The 21,985-nt window shown below is 59.5% G+C and overlaps 1 protein-coding gene across 6 annotated transcripts; it reads left to right on the plus strand.

Moving 5' to 3' along the window:
* Positions 1 to 122: 122 nt before the first annotated feature.
* Positions 123 to 21,688, plus strand: MC1R (melanocortin 1 receptor). 6 transcript variants are annotated; one of them, XM_003804980.6, is made up of 7 exons: positions 123 to 1,244; positions 1,831 to 3,386; positions 5,588 to 7,979; positions 8,335 to 8,479; positions 18,204 to 18,312; positions 19,101 to 19,211; positions 20,320 to 21,688. In XM_003804980.6, the coding sequence occupies exons 3-7, from the start codon at positions 7,030 to 7,032 to the stop codon at positions 21,393 to 21,395; spliced, it is 2,391 nt and encodes a 796-aa protein (XP_003805028.1). In that variant the 5' UTR covers positions 123 to 1,244; positions 1,831 to 3,386; positions 5,588 to 7,029; the 3' UTR covers positions 21,396 to 21,688. The 6 variants fall into 6 exon arrangements, with proteins under 6 accessions (XP_003805028.1, XP_063453921.1, XP_063453920.1 ...); XM_063597851.1 differs by lacking the exons at positions 18,204 to 18,312; positions 19,101 to 19,211; positions 20,320 to 21,688 and having other exon boundaries at positions 1,831 to 2,247; positions 2,774 to 2,906; positions 3,089 to 3,386; positions 5,637 to 8,713; XM_063597850.1 differs by lacking the exons at positions 18,204 to 18,312; positions 19,101 to 19,211; positions 20,320 to 21,688 and having other exon boundaries at positions 1,831 to 2,247; positions 2,774 to 3,386; positions 5,588 to 8,713.
* The last annotated feature ends 297 nt before the right edge of the window (positions 21,689 to 21,985 follow it).

Raw genomic sequence — 21,985 nt, forward strand, 5'->3', positions numbered from 1 at the left:
TTTCGCAGGCACTGAGCGCCGTCCCATGCCCTCGGATTCGAATCACACTCAGTCCATTCTCCTCCCGGTGGCTTGTGGGTGAGGTGGGGCCCAGACCACGCTTCCTGTGCTCCCAGGATCTGGGCACGGGTGGAGAAGGGGCCCCACGGGGTCTTCAGTGCAGGTCCCTGCTGAATGCCAAGGCCCTGGGTGCACATCCTCCTTGAACTTGCTGTGGAGTTCGTCAACAGAGCTGCCTGCCTTGTTGGTAGAGGGTCTCAGGGCAGGGCTGGAGCAGAGAGGCCCCTATGTGGCAGCCGGCCTTCAGTCTTGTTCCTCCAAGCAAGTGGGGTAAAGATGTTGGGGTCCTTTGGCTGGATGCCACTATCTGTTGAATCTGACAAAATAATTTTCTTTTTTTTTTTTTTTTGAGACAAGAGTCTCACTCTGTCGCACAGGCTGGAGTGCAGTGGTGCAATCTCGGCTCACTGCAAGCTCCGCCTCCTGGGTTCACGCCATTCTCCTGCCTCAGCCTCCCGAGTAGCTGGGGCTACAGGCACCCGCCACCACGCCTGGCTAATGTTTGTATTTTTAGTAGAGACGGGGTTCCACCATGTTGGCCAGGATGGTCTCAATCTCTTGACCTCGTGATCCGCCCGCCTTGGCCCCCCATAGTGCTGGGGTTACAGCTGTGAGCCACCGCGCCTGGCTCTGCCAAAATAATTTTATTAGAGAACTTGAGGGCAGTGCCCAGAATTGAAGGCGAAGCCCCAGAAGCATGTTTTGCAGAGAAGTGCCCAGGGAAGCTCTGAGGGCCCATGTAGCAAAGATCAGGGGACAGTCGGTCTGAGGGTGAATGGGCCACTCGAACCAAGACCCCAGTCTTGGGGGAGGGCTTAGCTGGAGCAGGTCCTGGCACAGTTGACTGATGGTGCACAGAACCCGTGCATCCCACGGCCCCACGGTGCTGCAGCTGCAGGAGGGGCGGAGGCTGCAGCCAGACAGCATCAGAAGCCAGCATGGTTCTGGAAGGATCGAGAACACCAAGGTGTTAGGGCTGCAGCAGGGGTCCTGTCCCCTGGCACCCCTCACCGCCCTAATCTTTTACCCTTAGGAGGCAGCAGACACGAGGGGCTGCCCGAGGCTCTAGGGCGGCCAATGAGGCAGGAAACATGTTCCAGCCCCAGCTAGGTACTGGTCTGTGGACCCACCTCCCAGAAAGCCCATCACTGTGTAATCGTCTAACCTGGTGCTTGCCGAGGCCTGTGAGTTCATCCTTTTGGCAGTTCCTGGTGTCTCCTTACTCTGCTCAGCATTTCCTGGGCGGGAGCTTAGGGTGCAGGACCCTCCCCAGGACGACGAGGGCCCAGTGTCCATGACAAGAGTTGGCCCGAGGGCTGAGCCACGTGTGCCCATCTCAGACGTGGGCCTGAGGGTGCAGCCCTGGCCCTGTGCTGGCCGTTGCCAGGAGCGGTGCCCTGAGGTCCCAGCTGTGATAGCCCCACGCTCTGCCGGAAGAGATCATGGGGGCGGGGAGTTGGTGCTGTGGCCTCGTTCCTCTCTGCAGTGAGTGAACGATGTTTGTGGTCAGCAGGAGCCTGTGGGGAGCACAGGCTGGTCCTCCTGGTGTCCCACCCACCCCTTTTTCCATGGGGGATCTGCACTCAGCTCCAGGGAAGATGGTTGGGAGATAACCCCAGTCTGCCCTAGGTCCCCACCCTTCACAGCCAGGGTGGTCCGTGGTGAGCTTCAGCCATCGAGATGCGGGGGTCTGCTAGAGTCTTCAGGGTCTTTTCTCTGAAAATGACAGGCAAGCAAGGAGAGCTGGGTCCCCTGCCTCTTCCATTCCAGATGCCTTGAATCCACCCAAATGGGGATGTGATGTTTGGAGCTGCAGCAGCCGCCCTACGGTTGGGAGTCAGAGAAGAGCCGGTGTTTCAGGGACAGTGCAGCAGAGGCTGAGCCCAGGCCTGCTGTCCCGAGAGGTGGCTGGATCACTGACACTTTGGCAGTGGTGCTGGGGTTTATGTCATGACCTGCAGCTGAGCCTACTTCCAAAGACCGTGAGATCTGAAAGACTGTTTTGAGGGCGTAGCCTCTGCCATGATTGTGGGGAATGCTGTCCTGTTTCCTCCCTTGGCCCTGCTCAGCCCAGCGAGAGGCTGAGGCACACGTGGCTCCCCGGGTGCCCACAGGCAGCGTGGCTCACCAGCTGGGCCCTTTTCCACTGAGCCAGAACCCCCCAGAGCCTTCAATGCAGGCACCACGGTGAGCCCACGAGAAACCCTGCTTGCCACCTCCCACACCCCCAGCCCCAAGTTCAAAGGAAATGGTCCCTGAACCAAGGGCTGAGATCAGCCGTGGGTCCGGCTGTCCTGGGGAGCTGTACTGGAGCCCACCACGGTGGGACTGTTGGTCCAGCGGTGACCTCCACCTCCATGTCTGTGGCCGCAGCTGGACAGGCCACTCCCTGGGCCACAGAGATGTTTTACCTCTCGCAGCCCTCGGGCACACATTGAGCAGATGCGTGTGTGCGTGTGTGTGTGGGTGGGTGCGCATTTGTATGTGTGTGCCTGTGTGTGTGCGCATGTGGTGTGGGTGCACATTTGTGTGCACGTGTGTGGGTAAATGTGCATACGTGTGTGGGTAAACATTTGTGCACGCGTGTGTGGGTAAACATTGTGTGTGCGCATATGTATGTGTGTACATTTGTATGTGTGTACATTTGTATGCGTGTGTGCCTGTGTGTGGGTGCACATTTGTGTGTGTGTGTGTGCCTGTGTGTGTGTTGCAGGCCCTGGATGCCAGACACTGAATAAACGCAGGAAGACGTCTGTCTTCATTCTCCTCGTGGGTCGCTGGTCCAGAAACACCTGGGTGGAAAGTGCTCTGCAGGAACGGTGCCTCTGCCTGTGGCGGGGACCCTGGTGAGCGGATGGGCCAGCCCCACGTGTCTTCCGGCCACTCAGCATGCAGTGTTTCCAGGGGCACTAAGAGACCAAAATCGAGATATGATTAGCTCTGTAGGATTTCATCTAATCACAGATCATCCCGAGGCTAATTTATCTCCCCCATGACCATAACGCATCAAAAAGTTGACTTTTTGCAGCTCGGCTGTGCCTCATCTTCCCACGAAGCCCCGACAGGCACATCCAGTGAGGAACCACAGTGGGAGTCCTGTGGCAGGGTCACCCCACTTCCGATGCCCTCCAGCTGCATCTTGGCAGGAAAAAGGCTGCCTAGTTCTCATGCCCTTTCAAGTCCCGGGCTGGGGAGTAGCAGTGGAGGCTGGGGTTAACCGCCGTCCGTCTCAAAGGCCTCATTGTGGAGCTGCAAACACGAACGTCCTCGAAATGTGAGGGGACAGTGCTCTGGGGCAGGGGCTGCTCCCCGGCTCATGGCCAGAGGTGAGCGGGGTCTGGGACTGGGTCTGTGAGGTGCTGTGGACGTCGGGGGGCTCCTGGGGCAGGGACACAGCCACGGCCCTCACACCAGTGGAGCTGTCTTCCTTCCCGAGGCAGAGGCTTGGCCTTCTCACACCTTGGGACCCTTCTCTCCCCTGTGCTCATGCTGGAAGCACAGCGTGAGGAGGCAAAGGTCATGGGAGGCAAAAGGCTGGGCTGAGGCCGAGGCTCTGTGGCTGTGGCCGGACACCAGGTCCCGTGGTGGCGTGGGCAGGGCGCGCTCTCTCCTCTGAGCAGCCTGGGGCTGCGTGTGTTAACAGAAACAGGTCTGCCAATTTGAAGATGGTTTGACCGAGTCTCCCAAAGCTGAAGAGAGGTCCCTGCCCATGTCTCCCGGGTGGCAATCCACAGATGCACCTGTGTCCATCAGACGGTATCGTTGATAGGGAGTCTGAAGCCACCCAGACGTGGTCTGTTCACGCCGTGGACACCACAGTCTGAGGCAGACGGTTGCAGCCACCGGCATAGGCGAATCTCAGCCAGAGAGAGTGAACTGGGACACCATTCACGTGATGGGCCAGATGGGCTGGCAGTGGCTCGCTGGAGCCATCCGGGTGGGAACGCTGTGTCTGTTGGTCTGGTGCTGCTTATGTGGCTGGTTCAGGTCTGTCATCCCTCAACCTGCATATTTATCACTGGTGCATTTTCATGTATGTTGTACCTCAATTAAAACATTTTAGGGCCGGGCGCGGTGGCTCACGCCTGTAATCCCAGCACTGTGGGAGGTGGAGGCGGGAGGATCATGAGGTCAGGAGATCAAGACCGTCCTGGCCAACATGGTGAAACCCCATCTCTACTAAAAAAAATACAAAAATTTGCCGGGCGTGGCGGCACGCGCCTGTAGTCTCAGCTACTCAGGAGGCTGAGGTATGAGAACTACTTGAACCCGGTAGGCAGAGGCTACCGTGAGCCGAGATCATGCCACTGCACTCCAGCCTGGGTGACAGTGAGACTTCGTCTCAAAAAAAAAAAAAATTAAAGCAGATGGGGTGTGGGGGCTCATCCCTGTAATCTCAGCATTTTGGGAGGCTGAGGCGGACCGATCACCTGAGGTCAGGAGTTCAAGACCAGCCTGGTCAACATGGTGAAGCCCCGTCTCTACAAAAAATACAAAAAATAGCCAGGTGTGGTAGTGGGTGCCGTAGTCCCAGCTAGTTGGGAGGCTGAGGCATAAGTATTGCTTGAACCCAGAAGGCGGAGGTTGCAGTGAGCCAAGAATGCACCACTACACTCCAGCCTGGGCGACAGAGTGAAACTGTGTCTCAAAATAAATAAATACATAAAAATAATATATATATATATATATATATGTTTGTTTTTGAGACTGAATCTCTGTTTCCCAGGCTGGAGTGCAGTGGTGTGATCCCGGCTCACTGCAACCTCCGCCTCCTGGGTTCAAGCAATTCTGCCTCAGCCTCCCAAGTAGCTGGGATTATAGGCGTGCGCCACCACGCCTGGCTAATTTTTGTATTTTTAGTAGAGATGCAGTTTCACCATATTACCCAAGCTGGTCTTGAACTCCTGACCTCATGATCCGCCTGCCTCAGCCTCCCAAAGTGCTGGGATTATAGAGGTGAGCCACTGTGCCCGGCAATAATAATTTTTTTTTTTTTCGAGACAGAGTTTTGCTCTTGTTGCCCAGGCTGGAGTGCAATGGTGCAATCTCGGCTCACGGCAACCTCCGCCTCTCATGTTCAAGCTATTATCCTGACTCAGCTGGGATTACAGGCACCCACCACCACACCTGGCTGATTTTGGTATTTTTGGTAGAGACGGGGTTTCTCTATGTCGGCCAGGCTGGTCTCGAACTCCTGACCTCAGGTGATCCACCCGCCTTGGGCTCCCAAAGTGCTGGGATTACAGCCCTGAGCCACCGTGCCCGACAATAATAAAAATTTTTAAAGCAAAACTAAAGATTTATAAATTGTAAAATGCAGATGTAACAAGTGAGTATTTACTGTACCAGTAAATATGAAAAATATTAACGTGCTCACACACACGGAGGTGGCTTGTGAGTGGTGTGAGCATTTCATGGTCAGAGTTTGGCAGTCGGGCGAGAGACAGGATGGATTTTAACTCGAACATTGCAGACACAAACTGAAAACCCTGATGCGGTGCCTGCACCGTTGCCTCCTTTCCTGCAGCTGTAAATGGGACGAGTAATTCCATCCTCCTCCCGCTTCCACCCTTCAGCACAGACGCAGTCTTCAGCAAGAAAGTGCTGGGAACGCCCTGGAGTGAACCCAGGAAGATGCCTGCAGTGGGTGCCAGGACCCCTCCCCACCGTCCCTGCTGGGCTTCGGGGCCACGCCCGACTGCTGTGAACGGCCTGCAGAGCACCACGTGCGACGGCTGGAGGCGAGAGGTCTGCCTTTGATGTGGCTGTTGGTGCAGGGCCTGTGGTGCCTTCCGCAGCGGAAATGGCGCGCCGCCCGGGGAGGGCGGGAGCAGCGTCCCGGGTGCCCCTGTGAGGATGAGCAACGAGATGACTGGAGGGTCCCCGAAGACCTCACCAGGGTGGCCCCAGCCGGTCCGCTCCCAGGAAGCAACACCCCCACAGCCCCAGGGCCGCAGCTGAGGGGGTCGCCACTCTGGCTGGGCGAGGCTGGGCCCTTGGGGGCAGGCGCCAGAGTGGCCTCAGGCTCTACCAGATGCCTGAAAGCACCAACCCCTCCAGGGCTCACTAGCATTGGACGCTTTCACGCTCTGCCCTGGCCGGAAGCCCCCTCACCCCCCGCGATGTGCAACTCCTGCAGGGCTCACTCAGTTTCCAGAACTTTAATTATTGGAAAGTTCTCCCTGGTCCAGCCCCCAAATCTGCCGTGAACGTTGACAGCTGAGTTGCTGCTCCATGCATGCTTTGGCTGAGAGCAGAGGGGGCCCCTGTCCTCCCTGAGCTGCTGACGTGGGGAGGGGTGAAGGGTGGGGCCTCTGGAGAGGGCAGGTCCCGGGGAAGCTCCGGACTCCTAGAGGGGCGGCCAGGTGGGGGCCCTGGTGACCAGGACAGACTGTGGTGTTTTTTAACGTAAAGGAGATCTGCGGTGTGAGGGACCCCCTGGGTGCTGCACGCCGCCTGGTGGCGTGCCGGGCCATGGTGGGTGCTCACGCCCCTGGCATGTGCCCGTCATGTGGCCGCCCTCAGTGGGAGGGGCTCCGAGGACGACTTTTAAAAACGCAGAGAAAAGCTCCATTCTTCCCAGGACCTCAGCGCAGCCCTGGCCCAGGAAGGCAGGAGACAGAGGCCAAGACGGTCCAGAGGTGTCGAAATGTCCTGGGGACCTGAGCAGCAGCCACCAGGGAAGAGGCAGGGAGGGAGCTGAGGACCAGGCTTGGTTGTGAGAATCCCTGAGCCCAGGGGGTTGATGCCAGGAGGTGTCTGGACTGGCTGGGCCATGCCTGGGCTGACCTGTCCAGCCACGGAGAGGGTGTGAGGGCAGATCTGGGGGTGCCCAGATGGAAGGAGGCAGGCATGGGGGACACCCAAGGCCCCCTGGCAGCACCATGAACTAAGCAGGACACCTGGAGGGGGAGAACTGTGGGGACCTGGAGGCCTCCAACGACCCCTTCCTGCTTCCTGGTCAGGACTATGGCTGTGCAGGGATCCCAGAGAAGACTCCTGGGCTCCCTCAACTCCACCCCCACAGCCATCCCCCAGCTGGGGCTGGCTGCCAACCAGACAGGAGCCGGGTGCCTGGAGGTGTCCATCCCTGACTGGCTCTTCCTCAGCCTGGGGCTGGTGAGCTTGGTGGAGAACATGCTGGTGGTGGCCACCATCGCCAAGAACCGGAACCTGCACTCACCCATGTACTGCTTCATCTGCTGCCTGGCCCTGTCGGACCTGCTGGTGAGTGGGAGCAACGTGCTGGAGATGGCCGTCATCCTCCTGCTGGAGGCCGGTGCACTGGTGGCCCGGGCTGCGGTGCTGCAGCAGGTGGACAATGTCATTGACGTGATCACCTGCAGCTCCATGCTGTCCAGCCTCTGCTTCCTGGGCGCCATCGCCGTGGACCGCTACATCTCCATCTTCTACGCACTGCGCTACCACAGCATCGTGACCCTGCCGCGGGCGCGGCGAGCCATCGCGGCCATCTGGGTGGCCAGTGTCCTCTTCAGCACGCTCTTCATCGCCTACTGCGACCACACGGCCGTCCTGCTGTGCCTCGTGGTCTTCTTCCTGGCTGTGCTGGTGCTCATGGCCGTGCTGTACGTCCACATGCTGGCCCGGGCCTGCCAGCACGCCCAGGGCATCGCCCGCCTCCACAAGAGGCAGCGCCCGGTCCACCAGGGCTTTGGCCTTAAAGGCGCTGTCACCCTCACCATCCTGCTGGGCATTTTCTTCCTCTGCTGGGGCCCCTTCTTCCTGCATCTCACACTCATCGTCCTCTGCCCCGAGCACCCCACGTGCGGCTGCATCTTCAAGAACTTCAACCTCTTTCTCGCCCTCATCATCTGCAATGCCATCATCGACCCCCTCATCTACGCCTTCCACAGCCAGGAGCTCCGCAGGACGCTCAAGGAGGTGCTGACGTGCTCCTGGTGAGCGCGGTGCAGGCGGCTTTAAGTGTGCTGGGCAGAGGGAGGTGGTGATATTGTGTGGCCTGGTTCCTGTGTGTCCCCGTTTGTAAAAGAGGATGGACTAAATGATCTCTGAAGGTGTTGAAGCGCGGACCCTTCTGGGTCCAGGGAGGGGTCCCTGCAAAACTCCAGGCAGGACTTCTCACCAGCAGTCGTGGGGAACGGAGGAGGACATGGGGAGGTTGTGGGGCCTCAGGCTCCGGGCACCAGGGGCCGGCCTCAGGCTCCTAAAGAGACATTTTCCGCCCACTCCTGGGACACTCCATCTGCTCCAATGACTGAGCAGCATCCACCCCACCCCCATCTTTGCTGCCAGCTCTCAGGACCGTGCCCTCGTCAGCTGGGATGTGAAGTCTCTGGGTGGAAGTGTGTGCCAAGAGCTACTCCCACAGCAGCCCCAGAAGGGGCTTTGTGACCAGAAAGCTTCTTCCACAGCCCTGCAGCGGCTCTTGCAAAAGGAGGTGAAATCCCTGCCTCAGGCCAAGGGACCAGGTTTGCAGGAGCCCCCCTAGTGGTGTGGGGCTGAGCCCTCCTGAGGGCCGGTTCTAAGGCTCAGACTGGGCACTGGGGCCTCAGCCTGCTTTCCTGCAGCAGTCGCCCAAGCAGACAGCCCTGGCAAATGCCTGACTCAGTGACCAGTGCCTGTAAGCATGGGGCCAGGAAAGTCTGGTAATAAATTGACTCAGCATCACCCACCTTAGCCCCTTCCAGAAAGTGCTTGAAGTTTGCGGGTGGAGGGATGGGGGAGGGGAAGGTGGGCAGGGGTGAGAGTCGAGAGGGAAGAAAGGAGTCCCGGAAAACGTGGCTGCCTCCCCAGGTGAGGAAGCCACAGCCCCAGAGGACCCAAATGCCTGGGGAGTGTGGAGGTCCCAACCAGGCTTGCGCTGACCATGCTTCTCGGTTTTCTCTCCGTGCTGACAAACCCCAGCCTAGAGGATGGACGAGCAGGTGCAGCAGGGCCCCAGTCCCCTCCACTCTTGATGCTGTCCTAGCTGCAGAAGAGGCGGGTTCCCAGCCTTCCCTGTGACCACATGTGACCTCAGCCGGGACACATCCCTTTGCTGGCCCTGGCGCTGAGTCCCTCCAGCCATGATGAGCCGTGAATGGGACCATCCCTGTCCACTCTGAGATGCCTGGAAGGGGGCTCAGTGCAGGTGGGCTGGGGGCTGGGTCTGCTGTCTGCCCAGCACTGCCATTCTGGGAGTAGGCAGGTGGGGAAGGGGTGGGGGGTGGAGGGGGGAAGGGGTGGGGGGTGGAGGGTCTGTGTTCAGCCTGTCCTGGGAAATGCTTGATGTGAGGCCTCTGAAGATGGCAGTGAGGCAGAGGCCCAGCCGGCGGAGAAGTCCCTGGGAGTGAGTACCTGGGGATGAACTATGCTGCCTGGTGCTGGGGAGCAGTGGAGCCCCTGGGCCATCCCTCTGCTGAAACCTGGGCGTCTCGCTGAAGAGACCACCTCCATTTCCTCTGCAGAGACTGAGCACTCAGTCAGCCCCCTTCCTGGGACAGGCTCAATGGAGGCTGCAGGGCCATCAGCCAACTCCTAGGCAGGCTCAGTCAGCAGCCCCCTGGCCAGCCCCACCCCTGTGTCAGCTCCAGCCCTGACTGCCGGCCTCAGGACTGGGAGCTGCTTCCTGGCAGGGCCCGCCTCTGCTGGGAGACTGGACGGTGAGTCAGCCTTAAGCCTGGCACCAGACCCCTCTGAGGATGGAGCAGGAGCTGGCTGGCCTGAAGCTGCAAAACTTCTTCCCTCGTGGAGACAGGGAGGCACCTCAGACACTCACCCCGGACTCCCTTGAACAGGGACAGGGAGGAACCCCAGGCAGCTAGACCCCAGCCGCAGCCACACGAGCACACTGTGGGGCAGGGAGGGGCATCTCTTGAGAACAAAAGATCCATTTCTCGACTTTCCAAACTGGAGAGCTTCTTGAGAGAAAAGAGACAGGTACACGTCCACGCCACCCACACACAGCCCTGTGCACACGGACCGGACACAGGCGTCCACAGGCAAGTTCGCAGCTGCTCATTTTGTGAAGTGAATGCTGATTTGGGGGCCGGGTGGGGTTCGTCTGTACATCGTGCACTGTCAGACCCTTCCTGAAGGATTTTTGTTACTGAAGTATCAGAAGGCCCTTGTTCTAAGGTGGTGTCACTGTAATATCTGGCCCAGGAGGAGGTCAGTGCCGTGTCGGCGAGTCCTTTGCTCCCTTCCTTCTCTGACCAGTAAACGCATCTCCAGTCGCTCCCCCGAGGCCCCCCTGCACGCAGTCTCCGACCTCAGAGAGTGAGTCAGATAGAAGCCGCTGCCCACCCTCCCCCACCCTGGCCGGGTTCTTGCCTGGCTTGAGCATCCTTGTGACGATTCCTGACACGGATGCGCACCGGGCAGTGGCACGTCCAGGTGCTGTGCGCGCCCGGGCCCACAAAGCTCCTTTGGACTCTCATGGCAGCCCCTTGGTGGAGGAGGTCGGGTGCCCACCCCCTCCCCGCCCACTGCGGAAGCCGGCGACCCACGGAGCTCGCTCTCGGCCGCCGCCACCCCTCTGTGTTCGCGCCCTTCCGAGCTCTGATCCGACGCTTTGTTTCTTCTCAGTGGGTTCAGGGCCTGGGCCAGCCTTTACCTACCTCCCCCACCCAAAACCGGCAAAAGCTCAGAGCACCTTGTCTGCCAAAAGACAGGGAGCTGGGATGGTGCGGGTTGGTCTCTAAACCGGCGTGGGGAAAAAAGAGCCTCCGTACAAAGCCGCAGGGTGGGGCTGTCGCAAGGGCGGAACCGAGAGGGTAGCTGGGGGCGGGGTTCCCAGGGCCAAGAGGGGCTATTGTCCTCCCTGGAGCCCGGCGCCCCCACAGCCAGCTCCTCTGGGAGACAGCCCCTCCTTTCGAATGCGCGGGGCCCTCAGACCGCGCCCGGCCCAGCGTTGGGGGATCCTTGGCTGCGGGAGGGGCGCCGCATTGCGCGCGACGGGCGGGGACGCGCGGTGCCGAGCATGCGGGCGGGGACGCGCGGTGCGGAGCCTGCGGGCCGGGCGGGGTTCTGCGGCGGCGCCTCCCGATTGGCCACCCGCGGTGACATCAGCCGATGCGAAGGGCGGGGTCGCGGCTATAAGAGCGCGCGGCCGCGGTCCCCGACCCTCAGCAGCCAGCCCGGCCCGCCAGCGCCCGTCCGCAGCCGCCCGCCAGACGCGCCCAGTATGAGGGAGATCGTGCACATCCAGGCCGGCCAGTGCGGCAACCAGATCGGGGCCAAGGTGAGGCTGCGCGCCCCGGCCTGTCCCGGGCCCCGGGGCGGGAGGAGGGAGGCGCCGTGCCCCGCGGGCCGCACCTCCAGCTGCCCCCGCCCCTGCGAACCTGCAACAAAGGGATGCGCCCAGCGCCGCGCCGGGCGGCCGGGACGCGGGGCCCCCGCCCTGGGACTCTCGCCTGCACCTCTCTGCCCCTGCCCAGGTGACCTCGGGCTGTCGAGGCGCAGCTCACGTCAGTCGCGAAGCCTCAGCCCCCTCCACACCTGCGCCCCCTCCACACCTGCACCCCCTCCACCGGGCCTCCGCAGGTGCAGCTGGGAGCCCTGTCTGGGCGTGGCCCTCTTTTTTGGGGCGGCGGCATAGCCTTGAGTGAGACGGGTGGGGTAGGCAGGTTTGGGTGGGGTGGGGGGTTCTCCTCACAGCCGTGATTTCCTCGGCCCGAACCCCCCACTGGAGGAGCCGAACGTCCCCCGAGAGGCTAGAGCCGCCCCGATTACCCCAGCCTGCTCCGACACCCCTCGGCGTCCTAGCTCCACCCTGTCCCTTTGTTGGAGGGGTTGGGCCTGGACTCGAGATGACCTTGGTCCAGGACCAGGCTCTCCATCGGCGCAGCCGCTCCTGGGCAACCCCCGCGGGGCTTGACCGCGCCCACCCAGGGTCTACCAGTCTGGGGATTGGATGTGGGAACAAAGCCGGGCTGTGGGGTGTGGAGGCTGCACCGTGGCGCGCCCCTCCCTCCATTGTTAGCCCACCTCGCAGATGTTGGGGCCACGCAGGAAGGGGCGTTGGTGCAGCTGTGCAGGGACCCCTGCCTAAATCGTTAAGGGGACGTCGTGTCCCCTGGTCCTGGGAGGCTGTCCCTGGCCCAAGGTCACACAGCAGGTGCGAGAGAGCTGGGCTGGCCCTTGGTTCTCATCCTCTGCAGGAGCCAACCTGGGGCTCGGGCGGGGCGGGTTGGGGGCGCTGCTTGCCAAAGGATCTGCCCTCCGAACAGTGTTGGGGAACAGGGGATGGGGGGGAGGCTGGCTTTGTCAGGACCAAGGCCAGGGACCCAGCTCAGGGCTGGTGCAGCGCTGATTCTGGGAAGGAGGGGGTGCAGGAGACGGTCCTGGAGGGGAAGGGGCCAGAGAAAGGCTGCCTCCGGAGGCTGTTGCCATGGAAACCAGGCAGGAACAAAAAGCTAATTACAACAGGGCCAGCCACGTGGCTGACATGTAAATTGCAACTTTGGCTCCGGGTGGAGGCGCCTCTGAGGGTGGGAGGCCCAGTAGTGGGGAGACTCTAATCACCCAAGGAGACAGCTGTGCCTGCCAAGGAGAGCCTGGGGGAGGGGAGGCCTGGGGGACAGTGGCCTCAAATCAAACCAGGACTCCCGGAGCAGCCTCTGACAGCTGCCTTGGCCTGATGGGAGGGGCTGAGGGCTCATTAATGTGGTCACTGGGGCCAAGCCTCCCCTGAGCATCTGCTCCTGGGAGAGTCAGGGGTCGCTGGGGGGAGGGAGGGCAGGCAGCCCTGGGGCTCCTGGGAGGGTCAGGGGTCTCTGGGGGGAGGGAGGGCAGGCAGCCCTGGGGCCCACCTGGGGTTTCTTCCTTCTATGGCTGGGATGGGCCCAGAGCTGTGGTCCCACAAGGCACTTGTCAGGCAAGAGCTGGGATCTAGAAGTCAGGTCCACATGCAGACATCCCCTGAGGCTCCACGGGTAGCAGAGGGAGCCCTTGTCCCCTGGACCGTGTCCTTGGCTGCCTTGTGCTCTGCTTCTCAACACTGGAGCTCTTAGTTTGCCCGCTACTTTTTATTCCTTTTGAGTTGTCTGTTTTTTCTTAATATATTTCGTTTTAAAAATTAATACCTGGCCGGGCACGGTGGATGAGGAATCTCATGTAATCCCAGCACTTTGGGAGACTGAAACTGGAGGATCACTTTAGCGAAGGAGTTCAAGACCAGCCGGGGTAACATGGTGAAACTCCGTTTCTTTAAAAAAAAAAAAAAAATTAGCCTGGCGTGGTGGGCCGCGCCTGTAGTCCCAGCTACTTGGGAGGCTGAGATGGGAGCATCGCTTCAGCGTGGGAGGTCGAGGCTTCAATGAACTATGACCGCACCACTGTACTCCAAACTAGGCGATAGAGTGAGATCCTGTCTCACAATAATAATAATAGTATCTGATTCTTTTTAACAATGAAAACAACAGAGAAGGAAATTTTCTCGGGGGCGGGGGCGGCAAGAGCGTGTTCCTTTGCTCTGCTGCCCTTGTGGAATCAATGGGAAGTTCCTTGGCCATTCTCGGCCTCCACTCCCGCAGCTGATAGGGGGGCAACGCGGCTGCTTCCCTGTCTGGGGTCCTCGGGCGGTGCCTGGCTGGGCAGGAAGGCCCGTGCACTCTGGGCAGAGGGAAGTCGGGGTGATTCGAGGCCGGGAGCAAAGCCGGGTCCCGGGCGGTCACGCGGCAGCGCGGACGACTCACCGCGGTCACCCCTGCGCTGGGAGCCGAGCCCCCAGCATCTCGCGGGGATGCAGTAAGCCGGGCGCAGGCCGCCGGGAGGATGAGAAAACCCGAAGCCCGGAAAGCCGAGCGGCCGCCTGCAGTCACCCCGGGGGGGCAGGGGCGGGCCGGGCTATGCAGAAACACCGGGGCCCGCGGGGCACAGGACGCTGCCCCACTGCCGCAGAGCTGAGTCTGGACCCCCGGGGTTTCCTTTCCTGGGGCCTGCGCTCCTCCCTCCCCGGGGCGGGGTTCGCCTGCAGCGGCGGGAGGGGAGCCTTTGTCCTCCGCGCGGGCTTCGGCACCGCCTCCTCGCGGCGGCGGGGCGGGGCTGGGGGCGGGGCCTGGCCGTCTCAGCCAATGGGAGGCGGAGTCCCTGGCTCGCCCCGCCCTCTCGCCTGAAAGACCTGCGGAGCCGCGGGCCGGGCGGGAACCGCATTCGGGTCCTGGAGGGGCTTGGAGGCCCCAGTCTCGCAGCCCCTTCATCGGGGAGCCCCGCTCCCACCTGCCTTGGCCACTGCCCTCAAAGCCCGGCCCTGCTTTCCCCAGGACCCCAAGCGCTGCGCGAGGTCAGCACCAAGGACAGCGCCCGGGCCGAGCGCCTGGCCTCGAACGCCGGGTTCTGCTTTGTGTTTCCAGGTTTTTGTTGTTGGTTATGAGACGAGGCCTGGCTCTGTCGCCCGGGCTGGCGTCCAGTGGCGCGATCTCGGCTCACTGCAGCCTCGGCCTCCCGAGTAGCTGGGACCACAGGCGCTCACCACCACGCCTGGCCACAATTTTCTTTTTTTCTTATTTTCTTTTAGATGGAGTTTTGCTCTTGTTGCCCAGGCTGGAGTGCAGTGGCGCGATCTCGGCTCATTGCAACCTCCACTTCCTGGGTTCAAGCGATTCTCCTGCCTCAGCCTCCTGAGTAGCTGGGATTACAGGCGCCCGCCACCACACCTGGCTTATTTTGTACTTTTACTAGAGATGGGGTTTCTCCATCTTGGTCAGGCTGGTCTCAAACTCCTGACCTCAGGTGATTCACCTGCCTCAGCCTCCCAAAGTGCTGGGATTGCAGGCATGAGCCACCACGCCGGGCCGATTTCCTTTTCTGTAGTGATGTTAACGATTTAGTTTATAAAATTATATTTTATTGTTTATTAAATATGTAACATAGGCCAGGTGCGGTGGCTCACACCTGTAATCCCAGCACTTTGGGAGGCCGAGGTGGGTGGATCACCTGAGGTCAGCAGTTCAGGACCAGCCTGGGCAACATGGCAAGACTCCGTCCCTACAAAAAATAAAAAACAAAAAAAATTAGCTGGACATGGTGGCACGCCGGCCTGTGGTCCCAGCTACATGGGAGGCTGAGGTGGGAGGATCACCTGGGGGAGGTGGGCAGAGGTTAAAGTGAGCTGAGATCATGCCCCTGCATTCTAGCCTGGGCAATAGAGCAAGACCCTATCTCAAAAAAAAAAAAGTAACAATATATTTTATTTATCTCAAATTATAATTTTATTAATTTTAACTACAAAAGCAATTAATATATTCTCCTGGTTAAAAAAACCCTGAAATATTGCAGATAAACCTGGTGCCCATCTAGCCACCTCTCTCTATCCAAGTGGGAACAAATTTCTTTTTCTATCCTTCTGGTCCATTTTTTTTAAGTGACCTGTGCATATGGTTTTAAAACTTTAAATAGTATCTAAAACATTTGAACAAAATGAAGCCAACATGTGCTGAATGTTTTCATGTCAAGCTTTGTGCTAAGGCCTGGATGTGGGCACCATTCACAGGTTCATCTCACAGATGAGAAAACAGGTCCTGCGAGGCACGCGCCTGGCCCACAGCTGTGCTCATGCTGGGTCCTGAATCCACTCTGCTCCATCGCTCCTGCTGCCCTGTGCCTCGCTCTGCAGAGGGCTTCCCAGAGATGTGTTACTCTCTCCACCCCTCCTTTACAGGGGCTGGTGGTTGTGGGTTCCCTGGAACCATAAATTTGGGGTGTCCCAGTGCTTTGGGGAGCAAGGTCCCCGACTCAAGTGGACTGCCAGCAACTAAATTAATGGGGGATCCTCAAAGAGAGCGTTAGGGAGGCAAGCAGTAGGTGGGAAGCTTGGACAGGCCCCATGCCTCAGGGACCTTTCTGTATTTTTTTTTTGAGACAGGCTCTTACTCTGTCGCCTGGACTGACATGATCTAGGCTCACTGCAACCTCCACCTCCCTGGCTCAAGTGATCCTCCCACCTCAGCCTCCTGAGTAGCTGGGGCTATAGGCATGCGTCACCATGCCCAACTAATTTTTTTGTTTTTTGGTAGAGACAGGGTTTCACCATGTTGCCCAGGCTGGTCTTGAACTCCTGGACTCAAGTGATCCACCTCTCTTGGCCTCCCAAAGTGCTGGGATTATAAATATGAGCCACCATGGCCAGCTGATTTTTTTGTTTGTTTGTTTGAGATGGAGTCTCACTCTGTCACTCAGGCTGGAGTGCAGTGGAGTGATCTCGGCTCACTGCAACCTCCACCTCCTGGGTTCAAGCAATTCTCCTGCCTTAGCCTCCTGAGTAGCTGGGATTACAGGCACCCGCCACCACACTGGCTAATTTTTTTTTTTTTTTTTTTGAGACGGAGTCTCTATCTGTTGCCCAGGCTGGAGCACAGTGGCACAATCTCGGTTCACTGCAAGCTCCGCCTCCCAGGTTCACGCCATTCTCCTGAGTCAGCCTCCCAAGTAGCTGGGACTACAGGTGCCCGCCACCACGCCTGGCTAATTTTTTGTATTTTTAGTAGAGACAGGGTTTCACTGTGCCAGCGAGGATGGTCTCGATCTCCTGACCTCGTGATCCGCCCACCTCGGCCTCCCAAAGTGCTGGGACCACAGACAGGCGTGAACCACTGCTCCCGGCCTAATTTTTGTATTTTTAGTAGAGATGGGGTTTCACCATGTTGGTCAGGGTGGTCTCAAACTACTGACCTCGTGATCTGCCCGCCTCGGCCTCCCAAAGTGCTGGGATTGCAGGTGTGAGCCACTGCACCTGGCCTACTAGAGGCATCTTAAAACACAACTCCTGTGTCTCCATTCCAAAGCGCATCTTTGTCTACACTCCTGGGGTCCTCCCACGTCAGCCTCCCAAAGTGCTGGGATTCCAGTCATGAGCCACTGTGCCCGGCCCCACCAAATTGTTTTCTAACCTGCTTTTTTCTTGAGGAATCTTCTGCAGCACATGACTCACATGTAGAGCCCCTTGTTTCTTGAGGCCTTCGTACCCGTCAGCTCATCTAAAAGTCACTCCTGAGGAGTAAGGGCAAGGGGCATTGGGCGAGGTCAGGCAGCCCCGGGAAGCCTCCCAGCGTGTGCCCCAGGAGGCCTGCTGCCTGCAGACACTGCTCGCAGACGCAGCGGCCTCGGCCATCACAGCGTGTCCCACGATGAGGTGGCAACTTCCCTGAAGGCCTTGCTCTCACCCAGGGGTGTGGTTCTCCGTGTGCACACAGATAGATAGTTCTACGTTTGCCATATACCATTTATATGCCTCACACAGATTGACCCACTTTCATCTCAAAAAGACCTCGTGTCGTCATGCCCATTGTACAGATGAGGACACTGAGACACAGAATCCTACTGACCTGCGCAAGGTCACACAGCTGGGAAGGGTGAGGGAAGGATCTGTGAACCCAGCAGGCCCAGCCCCTGAGTCTAGGCTCCGCTCGGCAGCTGTCATGGGAGCAGAGTCTGAGAAGCACTGCAGGCACCTGCTCTAGGGGGAGAAAGGTGGAGGTGGCAGGTAGAGAGAGGATGACCCCTGGGAGCTGAGACGATGCCAGCCTGACACGGACAGGCTGGGTGATCTCAGGCAAGTCGCTTCCCATTTGGGACCCCAAGGACCCTTCTGCAGACCCAGCTGGGGGTCCCCGATGAGACTGGCTCTCAGAGTCCCTATGAGTCCCGTCAGCTGAGGCCAGTAATGTCCTGGTACCATCACTGGACATGGTTTGCTCTTCCATGGAGGGGCAGGTGTAGCAGCCAAAAGCGATCCTGAGCTCTGGGCCTCTGAACCCTGCTCTGCCAGCTACTGTGGGTGTCTCTACCCGCTCTGTGTCTCAGTTCCCTTTCCTGAAAAGAGGGGATAGTAAAAACTAACCCTCAAGGTGTTTATTACCAATGCCCATCATGGAGGAATCAGCTGGCCCAGGCCCTTGCCAGCAGGTGCACAGCTGGGCCTGGGGGCCTGGGTGTGGGTCTGTTGAACCTTGACCCACCCTGGGGCTGTGGTCAGCCTGGACGTGTAGGTGTGGAGGTGCATATTTATTATGGCAATTTTCTGACAGGTAACAGAGTGTGGGGCTCTCTTCTGAATGGGGCTCGTGGAGGCCTTGGGTCAAAAGCCCTAATTTTGTAGCGAGGGCTAAAAGGCTTCACAAGGGAAAGGGCCTGGCTGGGTCTATGGGCCGGTGCCGACCCCTCCTCTCCCACTTTGTTTGCAGTTCTGGGAAGTCATCAGTGATGAGCATGGCATCGACCCCAGCGGCAACTACGTGGGCGACTCGGACTTGCAGCTGGAGCGGATCAGCGTCTACTACAACGAGGCCTCTTGTGAGTGCCTGCCCCAGCCTCCCTATCCCAGCCCGGGACTGACCAGGTCTCAGCATCTGACTGACCAGGTCTCAGCACCTGGACTCACCAGCTCTCAGCATCTCTGTCCTCCCATGGGTTGGGTTGGCTGAGATGCCAGCAGGCGTAACTGGATGTCAAGCATCCAGACGCACAGAATAGACAATAAATCACAGTCACAAAAGTGAGAGCCAAACATATTAGTGCCATGAGGGCCTGTGCATGTCCAGGGGCACAGACAGGGATGGGGCAGGCCAGAGACTTTGGAGGCCATAAGAGGGCCTAGAGAAGGGGTCACCTGGAGGGCTTAGTCAGGGGCTCTTTAGCAACTGGTGTAAAGTGATTTCCATATCAAAGTGGTAATACACCCACCTTCCCACATGGACATGTGATTTAAAATTTTATTTAATGTAATAGAGACAGTCTCAATATGTTGCCCAGGCTGGTCTCGAACTCCTGGACTCAAGCGATCCACCTGCCTTGGCCTCCCAAAGTGTTGGGAGTGCAGACACGAGCCCCTGCATCTGGTGGACGTCTGACTGAATCCTGCCTGTCCTGCTCCATCCTGTCCTCCTCCGTCCTTAAACACAGTGAGGCTTAAGGGTGAAGAAAGTTGCTGAAGCTTGCCTTTGGTCCAGGACTCTGACTTCAGAGTACAGGCTCTTAGGATGTGAGCAGGAGGATGGCAGGCGGGCACAGAATTTAGAAAGAATGAGGGAGAGGCTCTGGCCCTCTGTGACCCGAATCACCGAGCCCCTCTCTCCCCTCAGCTCACAAGTACGTGCCTCGAGCCATTCTGGTGGACCTGGAACCCGGAACCATGGACAGTGTCCGCTCAGGGGCCTTTGGACATCTCTTCAGGCCTGACAATTTCATCTTTGGTAAGTTCCCCCTGCTCCAAGCTCTGATAGCGGACCCCATCACAGGCAAGCCCAGGTCGGTGGACGGGGACGGCTGTGAGAAACAAGGAATGGTCAGCTCCTCACATGATCCTGAATGGTGGGAACTCATCTCTCCATTTTACAGCTGGGCATTGGAGGCCCAGAGAAAGGGTTCTGTGGGGAGAACAGAAACCACTCATGCATTTCAAGTGGAATGAAGTGTAAAGCAGACAGAAGCTTGCAGAATTGCTAGAGAGCTGGTGAGACAGAACGGGGCCTCCAGAGGACTCCGGGGTCCAGGAGCACGAGGCCTTGCTGCGGCCAAGAGATCAGGACGTTCTCATGCCTGTGTCCTGGGGCGGGGCCGTGGATGCCACGTTCCCATGCCTGTGTCCTGGGGCGGGGCCGTGGATGCCGCGTTCCCATGCCTGTGTCCTGGGGCGGGGCCGTGGATGCCGCGTTCCCATGCCTGTGTCCTGGGGCGGGGCCGTGGATGCCGCGTTCCCATGCCTGTGTCCTGGGGCGGGGCCGTGGATGCCGCGTTCCCATGCCTGTGTCCTGGGGCGGGGCCGTGGATGCCGCGTTCCCATGCCTGTGTCCTGGGGCGGGGCCGTGGATGCCGCGTTCCCATGCCTGTGTCCTGGGGCGGGGCCGTGGATGCCCCACAGAAACAGGAGGGCCTCGCTTCACTTCTGCCTTCCCGACCCCAGCACATCCAGCTGGTAGATGCCAACTCGCATCCAGCCCCCAGCTGCCAGGGATTCTGGGGTGGCTGTTTGGGCTCCTGGCACTGCCAGTCGGAAGGAAGGTATGCTGGAGCAGGAGGGCTGATCCATTCACCCAGGATCCCCTCAGGAGGCAGAGCCTCGCTCTGGTGTGACCCCAAGTTCTCAAGACCCTGTCCAGAGCCCTCGTCCTGAGCACTCAGCAGCATCGGCTCAGGGAAGCCACGGCGGGTATGAGAAGGGGTGCTCAGTGGGGCCTACTTTACAGAAGACAGAACAGGCATGGAGCTGCCACGGCTGCCCTGGGATGTTCAGGCAGGGGCTGGAGGTCTGGACTGCAGAGTCCCCGGCCCCTGTCTCTTACCCCTCTTCTCCCTGGACAGGTCAGAGTGGGGCCGGCAACAACTGGGCCAAGGGTCACTACACGGAGGGGGCGGAGCTGGTGGATTCGGTCCTGGATGTCGTGCGGAAGGAGTGTGAAAACTGCGACTGCCTGCAGGGCTTCCAGCTGACCCACTCGCTGGGGGGCGGCACGGGCTCCGGCATGGGCACGCTGCTCATCAGCAAGGTGCGTGAGGAGTATCCCGACCGCATCATGAACACCTTCAGCGTCGTGCCCTCGCCCAAGGTGTCAGACACGGTGGTGGAGCCCTACAACGCCACGCTGTCCATCCACCAGCTGGTGGAGAACACGGATGAGACCTACTGCATCGACAACGAGGCGCTCTACGACATCTGCTTCCGCACCCTCAAGCTGGCCACGCCCACCTACGGGGACCTCAACCACCTGGTGTCGGCCACCATGAGCGGAGTCACCACCTCCTTGCGCTTCCCGGGCCAGCTCAACGCTGACCTGCGCAAGCTGGCCGTCAACATGGTGCCCTTCCCGCGCCTGCACTTCTTCATGCCCGGCTTCGCCCCCCTCACAGCCCGGGGCAGCCAGCAGTACCGGGCCCTGACCGTGCCCGAGCTCACCCAGCAGATGTTCGATGCCAAGAACATGATGGCTGCCTGCGACCCACGCCACGGCCGCTACCTGACGGTGGCCACCGTGTTCCGGGGCCGCATGTCCATGAAGGAGGTGGACGAGCAGATGCTGGCCATCCAGAGCAAGAACAGCAGCTACTTCGTGGAGTGGATCCCCAACAACGTGAAGGTGGCCGTGTGTGACATCCCGCCCCGCGGCCTCAAGATGTCCTCCACCTTCATCGGCAACAGCACGGCCATCCAGGAGCTGTTCAAGCGCATCTCCGAGCAGTTCACGGCCATGTTCCGGCGCAAGGCCTTCCTGCACTGGTACACGGGCGAGGGCATGGACGAGATGGAGTTCACCGAGGCCGAGAGCAACATGAACGACCTGGTGTCCGAGTACCAGCAGTACCAGGACGCCACGGCCGAGGAGGAGGGTGAGATGTACGAAGACGACGAGGAGGAGTCGGAGGCCCAGGGCCCCAAGTGAAGCTGCTCGCAGCTGGAGTGAGAGGCAGGTGGCGGCCGGGGCCGAGGCCAGCAGTGTCTAAACCCCCGGAGCCATCTCGCTGCCGACACCCTGCTTTCCCCTCGCCCTAGGGCTCCCTTGCCGCCCTCCTGCAGTATTTACGGCCTCATCCTCCCCACCTAGGCCACGTGTGAGCTGCTCCCGTCTCTGTCTTATTGCAGCTCCAGGCCTGACGTTTTACGGTTTTGTTTTTTACTGGTTTGTGTTTATATTTTCGGGGATACTTAATAAATCTATTGCTGTCAGATACCCTTGCTTGGTGCCAGAGATGTCCTTTTATTCTGGAAAGTTGTGTCCAGTGGGTGGAGGGGCTGACAGGGAGGCCCGGGTGGACAGGCAAGAGCTCATCCTCTCCCAGGCTGGTAGCTGAGAGAGGCCTGCGCTGGGGGCCGGAAGGTGTCTCAAGGCACAGCCCGTGGGGAGACCCTGGAAACGGGAAGCCCGGGAGAAGGAACGGGAAGTACCTCATTCCAGACCCCAAGATGCAGCCCTCCCGACTTGGAAATAACCCCGCACTCGTTCCCTGGCCTCCCACAGAGTGGCTTGCACCC

Source organism: Pan paniscus, chromosome 18 (genome assembly GCF_029289425.2).
Source record: "Pan paniscus chromosome 18, NHGRI_mPanPan1-v2.0_pri, whole genome shotgun sequence".
In the NCBI taxonomy this organism is placed as follows: Eukaryota; Metazoa; Chordata; class Mammalia; order Primates; family Hominidae; genus Pan; species Pan paniscus.

Excerpts from the sequence above, each read along its gene's own strand:
- MC1R (XM_003804980.6), top strand. The coding sequence starts at position 7,030 with ATGGCTGTGCAGGGATCCCAGAGAAGACTCCTGGGCTCCCTCAACTCC. Across the intron at positions 7,980-8,334 it reads GAGGTGCTGACGTGCTCCTG|CTCTCAGGACCGTGCCCTCG; the intron begins GTGAGCGCGGTG and ends CTTTGCTGCCAG. Across the intron at positions 8,480-18,203 it reads AGCGGCTCTTGCAAAAGGAG|TTCTGGGAAGTCATCAGTGA; the intron begins GTGAAATCCCTG and ends CTTTGTTTGCAG.